Here is a 21316-nt window from a genome sequence, read left to right on the forward strand (position 1 = left end):
CTTGGTGTGGTGACATGGGTTTAGCACAAGTGACTCAATTTGGGGCCTGTTGCCTCTTTTTAAACAATACTCTGTAATTAAAAAATTCCTTTCTAAGGTGTTTCAGTTACTTCTGAAGAACTCCAGTGCTTATCAGTTGGTTAGCATGCCAACAGAAACTTGCACAGTCATACATAACTACAAAGTACTTAGAATCTAATTCATCCCTTAAGCTTCCACATTTAAAGGGAAAAAAGGCATGAGTAAGAGAATAAAGATGACAGAATTAGTCTACTGGAACTCGAATGAGAAAATGAATGGAGCCGTACCAGACTTCCTCTGGGCTCACCGCCACCAGCTACATTTCTTCAAAAATTGGATTCCAAATGTCCCATATTCTCTTTCAAATTTTGCTTTTGTGAAGTAGGAAATCAACATTTCCTTAATGAGTATATAAAGTTTTTGCCTCTGAATGAGGATTTTTTTTTAAACTTTAGAACCTATATGACTGAGAATCTCTTCAGTAAATTTTTAGTCTGTGAGAGGGAACAGTTAATATGTCCTCTCATGGTTCACAGGTTTCCTTTTACGTTGACTGTAGTTTTTAATCATAGAAGAGATGAGAGTCTTTTTCATAGGTCCTACATGTCACCTTCTCATTTTATCATCTATTTCAAGTAGAACAATTAGAAATCTTCATTTTTGAGCTTTTCTTAATTCCCTGGGAAAGGAAACTATGCTGGAGCAGGCAGTACTGGCTTGAGGGAGACAGAAAGCCACCCAAGGAGAGATCTAAGGACACTGTCCATCTCACTTCTTTAGAGACTACTTGAGTCTGAACAATTAGCACATTAAATGAGTCTGCTAAATGAGATTCTAAATGTTGGTACAGTTATATACCAAATAGACAGGCAAACATGGTGGTATATTTTAAAAGCCAGATATATTTTTAAAAGATCATGCTTACAATAAGTAAATTATGTAGTGATGAAACATCAAAAAAAGTTGATGAACAAAAGGCACATTCTAAGAGTTCAGGAGTAGAAAGAACAGAAGAGTTCTTTTTGGTTTGGTTCGAAGTAGGAGAAAAGGGAAACAGGTATGTTAAAATTATTTTTCAGGTGAAGGTTTCTGTCAGTTGAAGCAGTTAACATTGGCTTCTTTCTCCCTGGTCCAAAGCAGTCTCCTCTTTCCTTGGCTTCTGAGAATGTGTTTAATCTTCCGCGGTATAGAGGTGATACATCAGAGCCACCACAAGCGCCGAGATGGCTGGGATCACCCAGTTGGTCCACCAGCTGGAAAGAAACGGCAATAATGCTTGCATGACGTTTGACGCACGGGACTCAAAACCTTTGCTCCTTCTAATTACCATGAAAATCACTGTGGCATGTCTGTACTACCTCTGTAATCTGCCTGGATGAAACGTCAACTCTGAGTTGCTAAAAGCAACATGAGTGCAACACATGCCCTAGTATACCAGCAAGGGCTCTAGCTTTGTAAGAAAATTAATGATCCCTATCCCTAGGCCACTTAAACCTATTTCTCTAAACTTACACAAAGAGCTATCAATCGCTCCCCCAACAGATGCTCCCTACAAATAGCAACTTACCTAAGGACACCAACTCTGGGTTATGTATCACAGGTTCACAAAAGCAAATATTCCTTACAGGTTTTATTCTACTTACATATGTTAAAAATTTAAAATAGCTAAACTGAGAACAAGAAAATCAAGGTTCTCATCTTAGGAGAGCCATCAGCAAGCTTTACAACCAAGAGAAAAAGCACATCTCCCGGACTGTGAAGTTAAGGAGTTTGAGTCGTAGGATTTTATTAAGGCTGCTATGAGCACCACAGCGCTATGTTCCGTGATTCTGTTTTGAAAATCTAATATTTATCCACGCATAGTAGATTTACCACATTAAGAAACCGCGTGCCCAAACTACTTAATCTGTGGTTCATAGGTGTAAATGCAGAAAAATCCCTAACTTACATACTGTTTCAGTCCTGGTGCCTAGAATTTTTCATTGACTATAAATGACAGATAACAGATCAAACCAGAGACAAAACTAGAATGATCTTCAATTTAGATATGAACCTATAGTTTCTTAGAAAACAAAATAATACAAGCTGTAAAATGTGAATTAAGCCAGATAATGCCTATAAAATATATTTTCTGTCATAAACTTACTATCCTCTAATACTCTTCAAACACCAACCCCTACAAAGACTGAGTTCAATAAAAAGATCTAAACTGCAAAAGGATTACAAAAATCACTTCCATCTTGCTGGGGTTTTCAGTTTCCATTTAGAAGGAAACTGACCTGCCAACAAACGTATGGTGAAGGACTACTGCCTGAATGCAGGGAACGTACCAGAACCCCAGCAGACTGGCTCAGTTACATCTGACAGGGTGAAATAAAATTGGCACAAATGTGTGGTTTTGAGCTTGGGGCCAAATCTCTCTGTCCACCAAGAGATACATGCGGTTATGCAAGATGATATGGTAGAGCTGTCACAAATGTTAATAGGATCTTGGACTGTGACACAGAAATCCAGTCCCTAGACCAAGAGTTCATGTTATACTTAAAGGAATGCTGAGCTGAGGCTCAGGGAGAAATAATCACTACAATTTAAGAAACGGACCATATACTGAATGAGAGAGCACGTTTGCCTGGACAGTAAAAGACTGTGTAGGCCAGAGGACGACCCTGGAGGAAAGGAGACCTAATCTATTCAGTCCACAGCTGGAGGGAGAGATTTGGGGTTGTTCTGAAGAATGTCCAGAGGCTGAGCTCTCTGACAGTTGAGGAGGGGATGTCCTCAGTCATCTGGGAGCCAAGTGGAGAAGACCCTGGGCTGTCCACTGAGAGGGGGTGCAGTGGGACCCTGAGTCCTCAGGTGGGGAAGAGCCCTAATCACACCCTGATTCCACTGGCCTTCTGATCAGTTTAAGAGAAAACTACGACATACCTGGAATTAGAATCAACAGTAGTAATGAGAGTTTCCTGAAACACAAGAGAAAAAGTGAACTTAAAGGAAACATCTGAACATTTATTCAATTGATTAAGAACTTCTTTTAAAATAAGATCACAATACTCAGTACATTCTTCAAAATGCATTGGAAGGGAAAATTATAACATAAACTTTTCACTAAAAGGCCTAATTTCACCATTTTTAGAAGAAAAAGATTTAAAAATCATGTGTATTTAAGTTACTTACAAACATAACCTAGATAATTTGAAAAAATGTTAAAAATAGGCGACATAAAATATCTTCTACACAGTACACATCTGAATAATGTAAAATTGAAAACAGATATCATGTACATGGGCACATAACCCCATGACTACCTTGAGGAAGAGAAGTTTAATTCTTTAAAAGCATAAATGAAACCTTCAGTAAAATCAATTATTTCATTTGATTTTTATCTGAAGTAAAAATGTACCCAAGTTGTATTAAAAGGCATATCAACCAAGAAGAGAAAAAATAAGAACTGTCATTTAAATCACCACACTGTGGACCACCACCTTTCCTGGCCTTCTCTAACTCTGACCAGACAACTCTAAAAAGTGGAGGCCTCAGGAACTGACCTCACAAGGTCACTGGCCAAGAAACCTCCCAATAAGGACGGCCTTTGTGTGTCCTGGGGTCTTTCACAGTTGGCTTATTTTGCCTTCCAGAACTTTCTGAGAGAAGTTCTATCAGTACCATATAAGTGAAGTAATTTTGGCTCTAAAAAAATACACACTTCCCCAAACAGATGAATAACTAAGGCCTGAGGAAAAATACACTTTTCTGGACTTGAAAGCTAAGAAGCACTCTTTAGAAATTTCACACCAGCAAAAAGTATTAGTGCCTCAGAGGAAGGTAGCCATAAGTAAGGTAGCTTCATCTGAAAGCTCATCTCTGCAGTTTCCCAAAGCACAAGATAAGCCATTAGCAAAACAACCCACACTCCGCAGTGAGGCAAAGCTATACACAGCGAGCCAGCGCGTTAGAGAAACCCAGTGAAAAGGCACAAAACTGTTAGGGAAGAGCAAGCAAATCAGTTAGGAGACCCACAAACCTGGAAATACGGCCTTTAAGATTCCTGACACAATAGGGGGGAAAAATAAGTCATTTAAAAAGAAAACTTCACACATTTATTATCTTTCTAAGCAATGTTAAATCTTAGTGACTACAAAAGTATTCGTAGCTACTGCAAGAGTATTTTTCACACTTGGCGTGGATGAGTAACAGTAACGAGGATTACCAGAAGTCCCCGGACCACACGGAACGGTTACTCCGCTACTAGAAGACGCAGTAAGCTCTGAAACTGGAGCACAAAGGCTCACTGAGAGTGAAACATTATTGTCACAACAGAAAGTTAAGCCCAGAATAGTAAACAACGCAAACACAAATCTGTTATTTTGTTATACCAAGCACGTGCATTTTACCAACATGTGGACAACTCTATGGAAACCAGGCTGGCCCAGCCTTCCCCCAGCTTCCATCACTGCCCTTAGCGTTAATGCTGAAACTGTTAGGGCACCATCACTGCCAGCAACGACAAAGATTATATACATTTCTGAGTGTTTATTATCTGTTAGGATCTTAACCCAGAGATGCCTGAGAGTTAAAGCAAGTTGAATTACCACTTACCACACTGATGAAAAAGGAAACTGAAACTGTCCTGCCCGTCCAATGGTCTGAGGGGCCCAAGCTGGGCCTCTGGGTATAACTAACAAATATGTCAACAACCAACAGGCAGAAAAGACCATGTTTTTTTTACTACAGGCTCTGCCACTTGTTCACTCTATGACCTTGAGGGGCTCAATTTCACATAGCAAAAATTAATAATTCCACCAGTACATGAGAAGCTATATATAAAATCATGCAAAGTTCATCAAGTTTTTGTAAAGCAAAATCATCTCATTTATACATTCATCTGCTTCAGCCTATTCCTTAATTGGAAGCTTTCCTAAAAAATATCAGGGACACTGACGCCTTGGAGCCTACAGAAGACGCTTAAGAAACTGCACCAGCTGCAGCTGGGAAGGGCGCTAGCCGTGGTTCTGCGGTGCGAACTGGACAAGGTCAAAGCTTGCAGCAAAATCTGAGCTTTACTGTTACCTTCCGTAGAAGGTCTATGAATCCCACAGGGAGAGCATAAGGCCCAAATAAAGTCACTTAAACTGCAATGATTTGAAAACCACAACCAAAAAAAGGTATTGATACTACTGATATCCTCCATGTAAGCAAATTTAAGATATAAATTTGTTTAAACATGGATCATTTCTAACTCCACAAAATACCTTATTTTGGCAACTAAACACCATGTTTTCTTTGGGGCAGGGTCAAGCTAATAATCTTTGTTGCTTCTTATTTCATAGTTCAAATAGGTATTTTCAGGGGCAGCAATGAACAAATTCAGACCACAGCTTACGTGTATCAGCCTGGACATAGACCGATGGTTATACAGAGACACACACACCAAAAGAAATACCTAAGGGCACACTCTTCTGGCAAACTAGAAGTATAAGAAAGATAAACCCCAAAAAGTGGTCATGTATTTTTTTTCCATTGTATTTACTTATGTCCTCTAAAAAAGACAGCAAGTTCTTGTCCTACTTCTGCTGATACAAGCAAAGTTACGTATTTTTGAAAAGAGGAATAAGTCTGTCTTTAAGAAATAGAGCAGCATGGGAGAGGACCTGCTTACCAGCTCAGCTAATTTCTGTTTGTGGGCATCACTGTTTGGGATATGACTGGATCTACAGTAAATCTAAGTTAATGTAATGAGCCTGATCAAATCCTTGTTTTATTATAGCTAAATGATTTGCACTAAGATTATTAACACACTGAACACCTAACAGGAAAAAAATACATAGTTTTTCCCTGTCCGGACTGTGCAGAAAAAGCAAAATCTATCCACATCACAGGATTTGTTACCCCAAAAGTAGCCTCAAAAAAGGTGCTAATGTCACATGAGCCAACAGCGAGGACTCAGCAACTGTTACAGAGGCAATTCAAACTCTGAAGTCCATTTTTTATCTTCCCAAAGTACTCAGATCACCAACACTGAACTTGTTGAATAGGGAAAGGAGAGGATATAAATGAAATTGCTTTGTAGGAAATAGCATTAATCAAGACTTATATTGTACCATTTGGGGTATGAAGGTAAATATGGCCTTTATGCTCTATTGGATTTACTGCTCTGATTTTGCTGTAGATTAAAGACAACGTCTTGTCAACAGCAGCTAGTAAATGAGTTCACCAGTTCTTCATACAGGCCCTGTGGAGTCCCACTGTTGGGCTCTAATAAAAGCAAGAACAGGAACCAAAAAAGAAAAATTATTCTCTTATTCTATGGTTTAAGCAAAATGTTCCTCCATGGTCCTTTAATTACAGGCCAACAACTATTCTGTCTGCTTGTACTTGTCAGGGACTCTGGTTGTTGTCATCAATTCTTACTATGGCTTTATCTTCAAACGTTAAGTGAGAAGACCAGCTCAGAGAGAAGGGCTAGTGAACCAGGGTATAAAATTAATATCCCCTAGAATGTATTTTCCTTTCCTAAGGAAAAATGCATCAAAAAGTTATTATTTCATTTGATTAACATTAAATTCATCCAATAAATACTTATTTAACACCTATTATGTCCCAGGGACAAGGAGATGAAGAAAACATGGGTAGTGTCCTCCAAGGCTCAAGTAGTAGTAAGTAAGTCCTCCTCTGCTCAGATTTTAAGTTCTCTGAAAATAAGGCTTGTGTCAAATTTCTGAGATCAGAAGCATAGTGCTTACTCATAAAAGTAACTCTTCAAGAGGTATCTACTGATACTTAGATGAAAAATGGTGTACTGAGAGTCTTACAAAGAGAACACACAAGCAGTCCTAATGAAACAGGATGGCTGATCTATGCACAAAGTATTTTGCTAAGTCAACAGGTTACATGTTCATCTAACCTAGAGAGACCTACGCTGGTCTCATTCAGATAGCTAAAAAATGCTTGTTCTGCAGTTTGACAGGTATGAAATACAGTGAAGACAGGCACAGCCACGGAGACACTGGAGATGACACACTTACCGAAGGCTTGGCTAACTTTGCTCTGTCATCCTGCAGTAAAAAAAAAAAAAAAAAAAAAAAAAGGCACATTGTGGAATGAAAGGACATTTACAAAAGTACCTTATCCAAAAGTAAGTCACTTTTATTGAGATTTTTTAAAAAAACATTGCTATTCAGTAACTAGCACTTTAGGACCTTCTATCTAGATTATTCATGACGAAGTCTGATCCATCTGACTTGACCGCAAAAGTTAATAGCTGATTAAGTGATTAATTTTCAGTCTAAAGTTCCAAGTTTAGAACATCACCCATGATAATCACATTTATGCACTTGTGCACATACACATTTACTAGCCTTGGATTCTGATCTTCAGTTTGGGGGCGGACCGAACTGGATCCTCCCCCACTACCCTTGGAAATGAGCGCAGGTGTGTGTACCTGTGCGTGCGACTGGGTGCGGCATCCTCGGTGAATCCCTGCACTCTCCCCCCGCAGGGTTATACTTTTCTTTTTTTTTTTCCTTTTTTATTTTTTTTAAAGGTTTTATTTATTTATTTGATAGACAGAGATGATAAGTAGGCAGAGAGGCAGGCAGAGAAACAGGAGGAAGCAGGCTCTCCACGGAGCAGAGAGCCCGATGCGGGGCTCGATCCCAGGACCCTGGGATCATGACCTGAGCCGAAGGCAGAGGCTTTAACCCACTGAGCCACCCAGGCGCTCCAGGGTTATACTTTTCTTAAACCTCTGACTGAGGTAGTCCAAACTAAGGTCACCTAGAGGTGACTCCAGGGGATCCCAGTAGGCAGAAGGGGCAGAAACGCTGTAATCACAGCCACAACCCACCTCCTCTACACCCGCAAGCTTAGAAAGGGAAGAATAAGGATAGAATCAAACATTTTAAAGGAAACCCCCTCTGGTTACCATAAAACTACCTCAACTTTGGTGAAGTATGAAGATGAAGATGAAAATATGTGGGTGAATAAACTCTCTAGCTAAGGAAAGCTCATTCTTTCCTCAGAGGGTACTGTTACCCCTCCCACCACCAAACAAACAAACAAAAAACCCACCTCCCCATTCAATGGAGATTGCTCTAGAACAGATTTCCTACTTTCAGACCTTCCTAAAGAGCCTGTAAGGTTTCGTTCCTTCATGGATATTGCAAGAAACAAAACTTTTCTTTGTGGGGGAGCAATGTTAAATTTCTTAGCTTGCTAATTGGTATATGGGAGGTTATTTGATTAATATTTTATATGACACACCTGTTGATTTGCATTTATAAATGTTTTATAATAAATGACAATATTATAATTATTGGCAAATATATTTGGCAATTATACGTGAGTTTTATTATAATGACAAAACTTTTCATATGGGTTTTGCTTTTCAGTGGTCTCTCAGCATGCACACTTAGGCTAAGGCCACATGCCCTCATTAGCCCCTTTCTTTATTTTTTTAAAGATTTTATTTATTTATTTGACAGACAGAGATCACAAGTAGGCAGAAAGACAGGCAGAGAGAGAGAGAGGAGGAAGCAGGCTCCCTGCTAAGCAGAGAGCCCGATGTGGGACTTGATCCCAGGATCATGACCTGAGCCGAAGGCAGAGTCATTAGCCCCTTTCTAACAGCACCTCCTCCTGCCTCTGGCTAGCTCCGGTGAAGCAGCATGAGCAGGGGAGCAGAGAGGAGACCGCGTAACCGTGCTGAGGGACCCAGGTGCTCTCTAGAGGTAAGAACAGCTGAATGTCAGGCAACAGATTCACAATCTGCTTAGAGAACTCCACCACCTCTTCCCAAGAGTTCAGCTACACTCCAGATAACTTTGGTTGACAGATTAGCAAAGTTTCATAATGTCATTCAAAACTGTCACAGAAGGACCTAAATTTGTATTATAGCCCCGGGTTTATATAAAAGCTATATTAGGCAGCATTTTCCCCAAGTCAGTTCGGGGACTGGCACCAAAGTTGATGTTCTCAAAGATCTGGGGTCATGTAGGAAGAGTGAGGAGAATGTGTGGGTTTTACAGAAGACAGAGTTCATTCATTTAACAGAAGGGGTTTAAAAATTTTTAATCATTTTTTTAGAATTGAAATATTCTCAAATTATGACAGCAGAAGGGAGTTTCTTAAGAAATATTTCTTAAGGGGCGCCTGGGTGGTTCAGCTGTTAAATGCCTGCCTTTGGCTCGGATCATGATCACAGGGTCTTGGGAGCGAGCCCCGCATCGGGCTCCCTGCTCAGCCGGAAGCCTGCTTCTCTCTCTCCCACCCCCCCTGCTTGTGCTCCTTTTCTTGCTGTGTCTCTGTCAAATAAATAAAATCTTCAAAAAAAAAGAAAAGAAAAGAAAAAGAAAATTTTCTTAAAACATTTTAGTTACAAAAGAAAAAAAAAAAAAGAAACCGTGCAGGGTCAATGACCCCCACCATGACACTTCACAGTATGAGAGCACTGGCCCCTAGCCTTGGGTTAGAGGGTCCTGACTCTAAGTGACAGTGAAAACTGCAACCAGGGAAATACAAAGAAATTTCTGGTCGATTATTTATGACGAGAATGGTATTATATAGTCAGGAGGAATTGTTTTTGCTTTACTACTTCTTCAGTTTTGTAAGATGCAAGTCTACTTTTTGAGAGAGGTCAAGCCACAGCCTTCAAGAAGTGGTGTCCCCAGTAAGGTACTCACCGGATGGAGCTCCCCAATGATGTATGTTTGGGACAGTTCTCTAGCGTCTGTAGAGTGTCCCACGTCCTCAAAACTCTCAGTAGCATCCCCTCCAGCTTGTTCCCTTAACACTTCTTCCCCACCAGGATGCTGTATGAAGGACAGATAAATAAGTTAATAAGTTAATAATAAGTTAATAAGTAAATAAGTTAAAAGGAAGTGGCCAGGTTTCTTAACCAAACAGGCTACTCTAGAGTCTCAGATGTCAATGCGTGAATACGATTCATCCAATACGTGGATGAAAAGAGCATACTGTTCTGTATTTAATTTCCCTCTTGAAAATTCATTAAATCTTTCTCCAGTAGTCAAGATGTTCATTTCCCCAGATCACTCTTACAGCTACAAAACTTTCAGACATGCATTTTTAACCCTTTGGGAATGTCCTCTTTGCTTTTCCCTAAAGCTCTCCAAATCGTTCTTCTTGACCTTCACCCAAACTATTTTTTCTGGAGTCCCATACCCTCGCCTCTGACTGCTTTGTTCTAGGTGTGGACTCATACTATTACACCTCAGATGGTAGCTGTGTGGTAACTCCTCTTTGAAAAGCACCCGGCCCGTCAGCCAAGTACAGGAAGTGTAGAGCCTGCCGGGCAGGTAAGCATGCCCCCTGCTTCTAGCAGAACTCACTTTCTAGTAGGAAGAAAGAGGAAAGCAAGCAGGTGCAGCAGGAACTTGTCTAAGCTGCTGCCGTCCGGACAAATTACTGACGGGGACAAGGCAGGCCAAGAGTACCACTCCACTGGGGCCGGAGCGAAGGCCTTGTGCAACCCAAGTATTTTAGAGACCTCAGCCGCTGCTTAGCTGCTCCAATTAGTGAAACAGAGGGTCACAGTGCAGGGAGGGGCTGACCAAGTGGCCCAGGCACCGACACAGTTGAAGTCGAGAGAGCCTCAGGCAAGGAAAGGCTGTCTCAGTCAAGTAAAAAGAGTAAGTGCTTGGTTCTATCACCCTGAACACTTTTATGGGAGAAAGAAACCTTCTTAAATTGAGCCTCACCATTTCCTTAGATCAGATTTACCCTGCCCTTGAGCAAAGCACCTGTAGGCAGGAATCCAATAACTAAACAAAACAGTCCTCACTCACAGCCTCCGTTCTTAATTGCTCCCAGTGATGGAAAACACAAAGGCACCTAACAGAGAACAGTGGACGATTTCTGTTTTGAAATCTATTTCTCCTCCTACTTTGTTTAAATATATCTACTGCTATAGAAATCTACTTTTTTTTCCCGCTACTATTGTAAAAGCTATCCATCTAAATTATAGTAAAACTGGAAAACACAAAGAAGAAGATAAAAATCACCGAAACCAGCTATGGTCCTGACATCTCAATGGCGCTAAATATACACACATGTACCCATGTCATTAATTTTTTAAAGAAAAAGGAGATCATTATCTCTTGCATATGGTTTTGTTAGATTAAAAGCAGGTTATAATACATGATACAGAGACAGTACTGCCTAGTATTTACTTACCACTACTATGTGAACTCAGGAAAATAATGGCATTTATCTCATATAATTTTTTAAGACTAAATGTGTTAATATAGGTGTCTGACACATAACATAATGACCGATAAACATTGTCCAGCATTTTCATTAAATATTTCCCAATGTCATAAAGCATCTTTCCTCAGCATGACTTTTTAAGCAGCTGCCTAATGCTGCATACTGCAGGAATTTCCAAACTTATTTAGATGTCTTCTACTGGGCACACAGAAAATCGGAAGTCCACTTTCGACAAACATGAGAAGCCACACCAGTGGTGTACTTGGTTGAGTGGCTCACTCTGAAAGCCAGTCTGAAGCTTCCTGGTGCACCCCCAAGGCTATGGCAATGGAAACCATGATTTGTTGATTCTGGAACAGTCTATTTACTGTTGGGTATGGACTGAGGAGTACCGAAGCAAAACACAAGAGATATAAAATGACAACTTACTCAACAGCCAGAAATTATGTAAGTTCACAGACTGTTTTCCTTTCGTGTGGGTGGCTGAACTCATGTGTTCTTTTTAACTTTTGGTTCCTATTAAGGAAATGTGAATATAGACAAAATCTCTCACAGCAAATCATTAGTTTCCAGTTACAGTCTATCTCCCAAGGAAATTTTCAAATAAGGTTAAAAACATAGACTGGCATTTCATAAAGCATCATAAAACTAGACAAGTTTTTAAAATAGAAAATTTTGATTTTTAAAATGCTAAAACATAAAGGTAAACATTCTGCTTCACAGAGAATAACACAACAGTCTTAACCTGAAACAAAAGGGCAACTTCCCAACTTAATTTTTGACCAAGGAATGAAAACAGGAGAATATGTCTCTACATGTACATATGTGTGTATCTAGCTATGACTTAGACTTTGCCTAAACCATCTCTGTGAGACAGTTTTTTTCAGGGGAAAAAAAGGAAAGACATCTTGGCTTCCACTGGCTCCACTGACTGCTATTTAAGAAAAATTATAAAGTGGGGCACCTGGGTGGCTCAGTGGGTTAAAGCCACTGCTTTCAGCTCGGGTCATAATCTCAGGGTCCTGGGATCGAGCCCCACATCAGGCTCTCTGCTCAGCAGGGAGCCTGCTTCCTGCTCTCTTTCTCTGCCTGCCTCTGCCTACTTATGATCTCTGTCTGTCAAATAAATAAAAATCTTTAAAAAAAAAAAAAAAACTAAAAAAAAAAAAGAAAAATTATAAAATGAATGAATTGACACTAAAATACCTTTGCCCCACTCTAGGGATTTTTTTAAACAGCAAAACAAAAACAAAAACAAAAAAAACCCAAACGAATAAACAAACTAAAAGTTTGTTTCTTTTTCCCAGAATAAAATAACTCCAATCTTGGCAAAACAGCAAAAGATATGGGACGAGCTTATTATAATACCAGGTATTTTCCTTGAAATACATTTATGATGTGGGGAGAGATAGAGACATACACTTTGTGAAGTAAATCAAGGCTAATCATGATGGTTTGAAACTTGGTGGTTCACCTTGTCACTCTCTTCACTCTTGTGAGCAGATTCATGCTGTCATCTTAGTATGCACACATCTCATTTTGAGCCCAAAGGAAACTTTTCCTTACCTGTCAGCTCTCTTAAGAGACAGGCGCACTGGTGTTGGCGCCATCTTGGTTACTCCCAGAGAAGGTGTAGGTCTACAGTTTACGCCCAGAAACTCTGAGAAAACTTACTATCTGTTGGCCAGCTTCTAGAATTTGAGTCAGACAAAGAAAAGGCAAGGCAAGAGGAAAGCAGTAGAGTTAAGAGGTGACTAAAATTATCTGGAGATTTTCTGAAAGATTTAAGGGAAAGACCAAAGTGCCTAGTCACACACAGGCAAGATGAGAGCTAATAACAAAAGAGGGGAGACTCTCCTCAAGAGTCTGAGCCAAGCCCTGGTGAAGCTGTAACAGAATTCTGTCCTCATAAAGCAGCACTCTCGAGGGCCTCCACTCGTCCCACCATGAGGCAGCAGTCAGCAGCTCTAGTCGGAGAGAGAGAGATGGGCAGGAGCGGCAGGGTGACAGAAAGGAGGGCCCAGGAAGGACAGAAGTGGGAGCAGCTGTGGGAAAACTAGCCATTTCCACTTCAGCTGTCCTTCTAACATTAAGTCTCCCATTTTTCCAAAGGAAAATTTTGTTTTCCATTTATGTTACTAAGTCTTAAAGTCAATTCACACAAGAAACACATACCAATCTTTCAGAAAATCTCCATGTGCCAGACACCAAGGTGTGCCAGACACACAGAACAGAGCAGGTCCCAGCGCCTGCCCTCGGGGGCTGAAACTAATAGGGATCCTATAGGAAGAATCTGTAATTGTACAACTAACTGCCAGTGACAACCAATGTTCTGAAGCAGAAGAGCACAGTGCTGTGAAAGCTACAACACAAAGGACTCAGGAGGGGCCCCGCCGGGCTGAGGTACAAAGCGGGAAGGAGGCAGGGTCAAGGGGCAGAGAAAGAGGGGATGAATGTCCCCCGGCGCAGGGAGAGGCTGGGGCAGGGGAGGGAGAAGGGGCAAGCCGCAGACGGCCGGCCGGGCCACAAAGGGCTCTAGGCCCCTTCGAGGATTCTGAGCTCTCTCCTGTAAGCGAGGAGAAGCCTCTGGGGAGATCTAAGAATGGAAGGCGATGAAAGCAGACTTCGCTTAAAAACGGACCCTGGTCTTCCGAGTGAACAACAGATAAAAGGACGGGAAAAGATCCAGGAAGACAATCCACTAAGGCCAGAGAGCCTAAGGCAGGCTGCTGCTGGCGGCCACGGAGATGAAGAAGATGAAGACGAAGACACAAGGCAGGAGAGGAAGGAGGGTCGTGACCATGTGAAGACGGTGGATGAGAGACACGACGCCACACGAGGACGCAGGTTTACGGCCTGCCCAGTCGAATGGATGACGGTGCCACCTGCCGGGAACGGGAACCTGGAAGACCAGGTGAGGCAGACGGGCCCGAGCAGGGCTCTGCGCGCTCACCGGTCCGCACACCTGCTGATCCAGTAGTTCCCTCCGTCTGCCTCCGCGGTTTCTCCAGTCCACGAGGCTTCCAAACACGCCCTGCTCCGACACCGTATGAGAACCCCCAGGTACAAACAAGGGAATTCCAATAAAATAACTGGAAATAACTTTCACTCTTGACATCCATAGTTAAGCGTTATTTATAGGAAAATATACTTGTAAGATAAAGATTAGCACAGTCCATAACTCAGAAGACACGAACTGCCACAGCCCCACTCCTAAGGACACTTGCAGGAAGACACGGTGAATTCTGCAGTATCAACTGTAACACCGGCCACCGGGGCCTGAAATAACTGCTGACTCCCTACTTTTCACAGCATAAAAGCCCTCAGCAACCTTGCAACAGCAGGTCTCTTCTGGAAATGCTGGCCTCTCGTAGCTGCTGGGACAGTGGACCCTTCTGGTTCCCCTTCAACCTCACTGGCCACTACTTTCTAATCTGTTCATCACCCAGTCTTCACACAGGCGCACCCTAGGGCTCAGGCCCTGGCATTCTTTCACACTCTACCTACACCAGCTCTCCCAATGATCCCACCCGGCCTCTGACCCAGAAAATCACTGCTCCCTCGTGAGCGCAGGGGAGTCATCCCCAACCTCCGCCGAGCGCGAGGCCTCCCACCGGCAGCAGCCGGTCCCGCACTCACTCAGCATCTAACGCATGGTCCGAGCACAACGTAACATAATCAAAACCAAATGTTTTATTTCCTTCAAAATGCACTGCTTTCCAAGGGCGCCCGAGCATCCAACTCCTGATTTCGGCTCAGGTCAGGATCTCAGGGCCATGGGATCCAGCCCCATGCGAGGCTCTGTGCTCAGTGAGGAGTCTGCTTGAGATGCTCTCTCTTCTCCCTCTGCCTCTCCTGATCATGCTCCTCCTCTAAAATAAAGAAATAAATCTTTAATTTTAAAAAAAAAAAGGCGCCGCTTTCCAGAATTTCCATTCCCAGGAAACAGTGCCACCACATACCCAGCTGCTATGGTCCAAGCCAGAAGTCAAACTGTATTCCTCTCTCCCTCCCACTCCAACCCACCAGCAGGTGACTGGTGAAGGTGACTACCTTCAAAATATACTCCGAATCCAACTGCCTCTCCCCACTTTCCACACTGTCACTCTAGACCAAGCTACCAACACCACGCACAGACGGCCACAATGGTCTCCTGCCTGGTCTGCTTCTTCTTGCCCCTTCTACAATTAGCAGCCTCACATCGTCACATAATGGGGACCTTTGGAAGATGATTAAGGTAATCTAGGGAAGGGCTAACGTTAGCCTCGTCCAGGGCAGCGGGTCATCGTGGAGGGAGAAGAGGTAAAGGGAGGTAGAAAGGACAACGGACCTGCCCACAGATTCTGCCGCACCTGCACACATGCCATATTCCAGCTTTCTAAGGGGGCAAAGGGAACCCCCCCTTGCTCAGTTCCAGCCAGTGGGGCAAGTCCTCAGTCCTGCCGAACTTGTTCTCCACGGCCGAACCCTCCCATCTGCTTCTGCTTGGCATGTTCCTCTCCCGACGTTTCTGTGATCCCGTCTACCCTTCATTCACACTCAGGTTGGCCGTTCAGAGCCCTTCAAGGATTCCCCATCTACAGAGCCCCGCCCCGCCCAGGCTCCTGACCCACTTCCTGTTCTGTCTGCCTTCACAGCACTCATGAATACCGATATTTATATCAATTTGTTTGTAAGAGTCATGAGGGCAGAGACTTTTGTTTGTCCTACTCATCACTACTGCCCCAATACCTCGTTCAATGCCTGGCACATGGTAGGGATGAAGAAATATTTAAAAGTAATTATTGGATAAATAAAGGAGATAAACACAGGTCACTGTGCACTGGCTTTGGAACCATAACATCTAACCAGTTATGTGGCTGATGACAACTTTTTCATTTCAACTATTCTAGCTCATACCACTCTCCTTTTCCTGAACTATAATAGTTCTTACCATTCAGAAACCATATAATTTCATGTTTAACTGCTGTCTAATTTATTTAATCAAAATATTTACTGTCTACTCTGAGTAAGACATTGTGTGGGACACACAAAAGTTCATGAAAAACTCAGCATGGCTCAATCCTGAAGAACCATGTGCTTACACTGAGGTTAAATAACACAGAAAAACCCCTGGGCCTTCACTGATACAGCCTCACAGTTATGCCTTATCATGAATGACCCGAGAGGTCCTAAACATGTAGTAATATGCAACATTGCTGAGCACGGATCTGAATCCCTCTCCCTGAGAGTCAGGAGCGAATGAGGCCAGGAACTACCACCAGCATCCGTAGTACAGTGCGATTCAATGATTCGCAACTTATTTTCAATACTGTGACTTGTGTAATAAAAGCTTTCATTGTGACAGATGGCTCTGAAAAAAGTCACCTGCTAATGATGCTGATTGAAGTGAAGAGAAAAATCAGGAAGTACACTAAAGCAATGGTTTTGTTGCCAGACATCAGAAATGGGGTTTGGAGCAATATGTGAACATGTGAATTCAAAACTGGCTTCAATCTGTGATACAAATGGTCCCAGCACATACTCTATCTACATGCGAACCAAGTGGCTCCTAAAGCTGCCTTAGTGAGTGTCTAGTCCAGTACGGTCCAACAGAATTTTCTGTAATGATGGATATTCTTATATCTAAACTATCTAAGTTTATAAAACTGTTCCAAGATAGCAGCCGCTAGTCACAAACAGCTACGGAACACTTGAAGTGGGGGGTGAGAAACTGATTTTACTTATTTAAATGTAAATAAGCCATGTACACCCATTAGCTACCACACTGGATACTGTAGCTATAGAGAACACAAACCTTTTTCAAGACCTATAGACAACCTAGGTGAAAACTGAAAAAGCATTTCATTTGCCCTGAAAGATATGTATATTGTGTGTGTGTGAGAGAGAGACCGCACACAACACAGGCAACCCCACAGCTTTGGTAGTGCACTGCCTCACAAGGTGAGGAGACTGAGACCAGGGCTAACAGCTAGACAGGCTCAACACGAACCAAACTGCCTTGGGGGGAAAAAAAAAAAAAAAAAAAAAAAAAAAAGCTTTTGTCAACTAATCCAAGAAGGAGAGGCCAAGATAAAAGCTGGTGATGGCCAAGGGCCAAATGACTCCTCTGTGGTTGTGGCAGATTGTAGGATCAAGCCTGACTTGTTTTACCAACCCTAAGGTATTAGAGGGTAAGGCTGTTGAAATCCTCCTAATATATAATGACAATGCAGTAAAGACAGAGCAGTTCATTCATACTAAGTTAACAAATTATTACTTTATGGCTCTAGTCCCTTTTCAATCACTACAGGTCTGAAGTGGTCTCTTAGGCTTTTCAGTTATACTCTACTTCATGTGAGCAATGCAGGTGTAATTGTACTTGTGAATTTAAGGATTTAGCAAAAAAAAAGTCAAGGGATTCACAAATACATACAAAAATGAGAGTAATACTAATAAGGCAGAGAGTAATACTAATAAGGTAGAAAATAAGAAGTGTTAAATGACTATCAAAATGCAAGGAAAGAATGAGGTCATTCCAGACGGAGGACAGGCAACAATGGCGCCCTCCACATGCCCAGTGACGGATAGGGAGGGTGAGAGCACCCCAACTCGCTAATGGCACTCACTGAGTCTGTATGGTACTCCATGATCTAATAGGTATATAACCTGCTTTCTAAATAATAGCTCAAAAAAAAAAAAAAAAAGAAAGAAAGAAAAGAAAAGAAAGAAAAAATATTACGAACTTGATCAAGATTTCTTTCCTGGGCATCAAATATCCATAATGAATTCACCAGTACTTACGGTCCTCTGGACAATACTGAAATAGAAACAAATTCAGATTTTCACTTTCTCTTAAATCATGCTCGGATTATGAGGTAAACACTGATGAGTTACGTGCTGTGAAAAATCCACACGCTTTGGGGTGCCTGGATGGCTCAGTCCATGACATACGACTATTGTTCCTGAGGGTGTGAGTCTGAGCCTAACACTGGGAGTGAAGTTTACTTAAAAAAAAAAGAAGGAAAAAGAAAAATCCCCACGCTTAAAACCAATAACCAGCTTGTTACTCTTCACCTACAGAGCCAGCCTAGTCGTGATCCTACCCAAAAACATCCTCCTGGTAAGAATTTGTTTTAATCTGAAAAACACTCAGGAGAGGTACAGCTCAGGTGCTCTTGGGACTGCTTGGTTCAGGAGGATACCAGTGTTATCAGGGTTAACCCCACACTCACAGCCTCCACTCAGAAACCAGATGATAGGCTTCATTTATAACCAAAATCTAATCTCACTGAGAAGACGTGTGGTCTGTTTAACACTAAGGAGCTCAATGGTTTCCACCCCAGAGCGTTACAAAAAAGCACATGACCCAAACCTGATGGCAAGAGAGGTCAGCTGATGTCACAGCAGCACTGCCTAAGGGGTGAAGGCCAGTCCCAGAACCGCTGCTTTTTAGAGCTCAAGCCCTGACCCTGGATAGTCTCGGCTTCAGTAATAACCAGTAGCAAGAGACACCACATAGAACATGCAATGCCACATACAACATGTAACATTTTTCAAATGAAAATAAGTCCAGGGGCGCCTGGGTGGCTCAGTGGGTTAAGCCTCTGCCTTCGGCTCAGGTCACAATCCCAGGGTCCTGGGATCCAGCCCCACATCCAGCTCTCTGCTCAACAGGGAGCCTGCTTTCCCCCTCTCTCTGCCTGCCTCTCTGCCTACTTGTGATCTGTCTGTCAAATAAATAAATAAAACCTTTAAAAAAAAAAGAAAATAAGTCCAATTTCCCATACACAGACAAAAAAAAAAAAAAAAAAAAAAAGAGTATCAGAATAAACTACAAGGCGCTTGACCAGAGCACAACAGTGCAAACATATCAGGGGATCAGGTACAGAACAAGTACAGTCAATGAAGGCAAAGCCTTGGAATATTTTTGTGTGTTAAGAGGTCAAGAATAATAACATCAACAGAACGAAAGTGAGGCCTCAAACCCTTTTTCGAAAGAGGTCAAAAAGAAATGCTAAGTAAAGGAATAAATGCATAATAACAGGATTTTAAAAATGGCAATAAAATTCTACTTCATATTTAGTAGTATACAAAATAACAATAAATAATGCTAATAATACAGTAGAAAGTGGATCTGTAAAAACTGGCAAGATAAAAAAGATAAACTTAGATGCCTCCCCTGATACAGATGTTTTCAATGAGCAAGAAACTTTTTAGGAGTGCAATAATCTTTTTTATTTTAAAATTTTTTCTTTTTTTCCCTCAAGAGTACTTTTTAAAAATTTTTAATTCCCACTTTTATCACATGCAATAGAAACATTTTTAGAAATAGTTCAATATTTTTCAAATGACTAGATTATTATTAGTTATCCTTTTGTTGTTAAACACCATGAAGCTACAGAGATTCTGTTATATCCTTACTATGCCATAACATGATTTGTGAAATTCTCTTTTTTATTTTTTTAGTTCACATTTAAATTCTAGTTAGCTAGCATGCAGTGCAATATTAGCTTCAGGAGCACAATACAGTGATTCAACACTTCCACACAGCAGTGCTCATATCACAAGTGTCCTCGCTCGGTCCTTATCACTTCTTTAACCCATGCCCTGCCCACCTCCCCTAGGAAGGCAATAATCTTAATGAGAAAGAAAATGTAAAATCCAAGTCACTCTAGATTCAAATGGTGCCTGCAAGGACTGTTAATTCCGAAACTAATCACTGAGCGGAAACACTTTCCATGCCCCTCCACTCTGCATCCCTGCTGTTTGCGGCTGAGATGGCCACAGTTCCTCAGAAAATAAAGATGGGTGCAAATTATATTTTTGGAATTATTTGTGCTAGTTATACTCCCCTTTAATGTAAACAATTTCACAAATGAGACAGTCTTAGGCTTGATACAGAATAACACTTTTGCTTAGTCTTTGACCTTAACTCCCAGAATTCCGACATTTTAGTGACATTGGAAAAGCAAACGGTAAAATTTCCGAGTCAGCATTGGGTGCTGTTCACCGGACAGAAAGCCTTGCACTCTTGTACATGAGTCCTTTCCAAGGACTTCTCACGCAGCCACGGCTCCGGCCGCCGCACTGCTCCTCCTCTCCCCAACTCCTCTCCCGTTCTTACTCGTCTTCCGAATTGCTGCTAGAATGTTCATCCTTAAATACTGACTGTTTACTGTATCCCACTCAAAAATGGACAGCGGTGAACTTCTGCATGCCAATCAAATGTCTCCTGAGTATCTCGATAAAGAAAGCCTCAACAACTGCACAGCCCAGAGGACAGCCTCCGCGGCCCAAGCAGGTCGGTAGTGGCAAAGCCTGCTAACTGCTCACTGCTCACTGCGCTCTCTTCCCTTTACTCCGCACAACACTTAACTTTTAGCTAGGAAACTGCTACCTGGAATAGAGACTTTCCCAGCCTCCCTTTCGGCCATGTGATTAAATTCTGGCTAACAGAATAGAAGTGAAGCGTCAAAAGAACCTTCTAGATGTCTTTTCTTTAGAACGGTATGCCCCCTTTCCCCTTTCTCTTCATCCTGCTTCCTGGCATGGAGATGCTGCCTCTGAACAATGGGATGAGGACCAGACCCTAGGGATGGCGCGGAAGTAAGCCAGAAGCTCTCCGAGGTCTGGTGGAGCACAGCCAGCACACCAGGCCTGGGCTACCTGGCTTGTTTCTTTACCACAGACAAGGAAACTTATTTAAGCACAGTTATTTGGAGTTCTTCTGAGGTTAATTCTAATCACTGCCTCCATCATTTTACCATTACTGTGCGCCAGGCACTAAAGTCCTTAAGCATTTAAAAGATGTGAATAAACATTATTCCCAGGGTCAGGACACCTAAAACCGTATTAGGACAATGGTCTTCACACACATTAAACATTAAAGGATTAACAATATTAATTGCTGACTGAACAGAGAAGTCTAGAAAGGCAGGGCCTATTAAAAGATTATCGAGGTCCCCCCAGGAGAACTAGAATTTGGGGAACAGAGATTCAGATGAACAGGCTCAAGAAGAGGCTGAGCCCCGAGGAAGGCCGAGCCCCGAGGAAGGCCGAGCCCCGAGGAAGGCCGAGCCCCGAGGAAGGC

At 42.0% G+C, this 21316-nt stretch overlaps 1 protein-coding gene and 2 long non-coding RNA genes across 5 annotated transcripts in view; all 3 read right to left on the reverse strand.

Moving 5' to 3' along the window:
- Positions 1-903: 903 nt before the first annotated feature.
- LOC132023686 (cytochrome b5) overlaps positions 904-21316 on the reverse strand; it is a 37099-nt gene continuing 16686 nt past the window's right edge. The window contains exons 2-5 of the mRNA XM_059409827.1: positions 9702-9830; positions 7047-7076; positions 2950-2984; positions 904-1274 (exon numbers count right to left, since the gene is read on the reverse strand). Coding sequence (XP_059265810.1) covers positions 1193-1274; positions 2950-2984; positions 7047-7076; positions 9702-9830 — 276 coding nt within the window. The 3' untranslated portion in view covers positions 904-1192. The remainder of the gene's footprint in view (positions 1275-2949; positions 2985-7046; positions 7077-9701; positions 9831-21316) is intronic.
- Positions 11619-21316, reverse strand: part of LOC132023996 (uncharacterized) — a 19724-nt gene continuing 10026 nt past the window's right edge. For all 3 annotated transcript variants that reach the window (XR_009406126.1, XR_009406125.1, XR_009406127.1), the window contains one exon: positions 11619-11760. This is a non-coding gene — a long non-coding RNA (uncharacterized LOC132023996). The remainder of the gene's footprint in view (positions 11761-21316) is intronic.
- LOC132023995 (uncharacterized) lies at positions 14915-15871 on the reverse strand. The gene is made up of 2 exons (XR_009406124.1): positions 15597-15871; positions 14915-15116 (listed from the first exon to the last, which is right to left on the reverse strand). It is a non-coding gene; the product is annotated as an uncharacterized LOC132023995 (long non-coding RNA).

The sequence above is a fragment of the Mustela nigripes genome, chromosome 8 (genome assembly GCF_022355385.1).
Source record: "Mustela nigripes isolate SB6536 chromosome 8, MUSNIG.SB6536, whole genome shotgun sequence".
NCBI lineage: Eukaryota > Metazoa > Chordata > Mammalia > Carnivora > Mustelidae > Mustela > Mustela nigripes.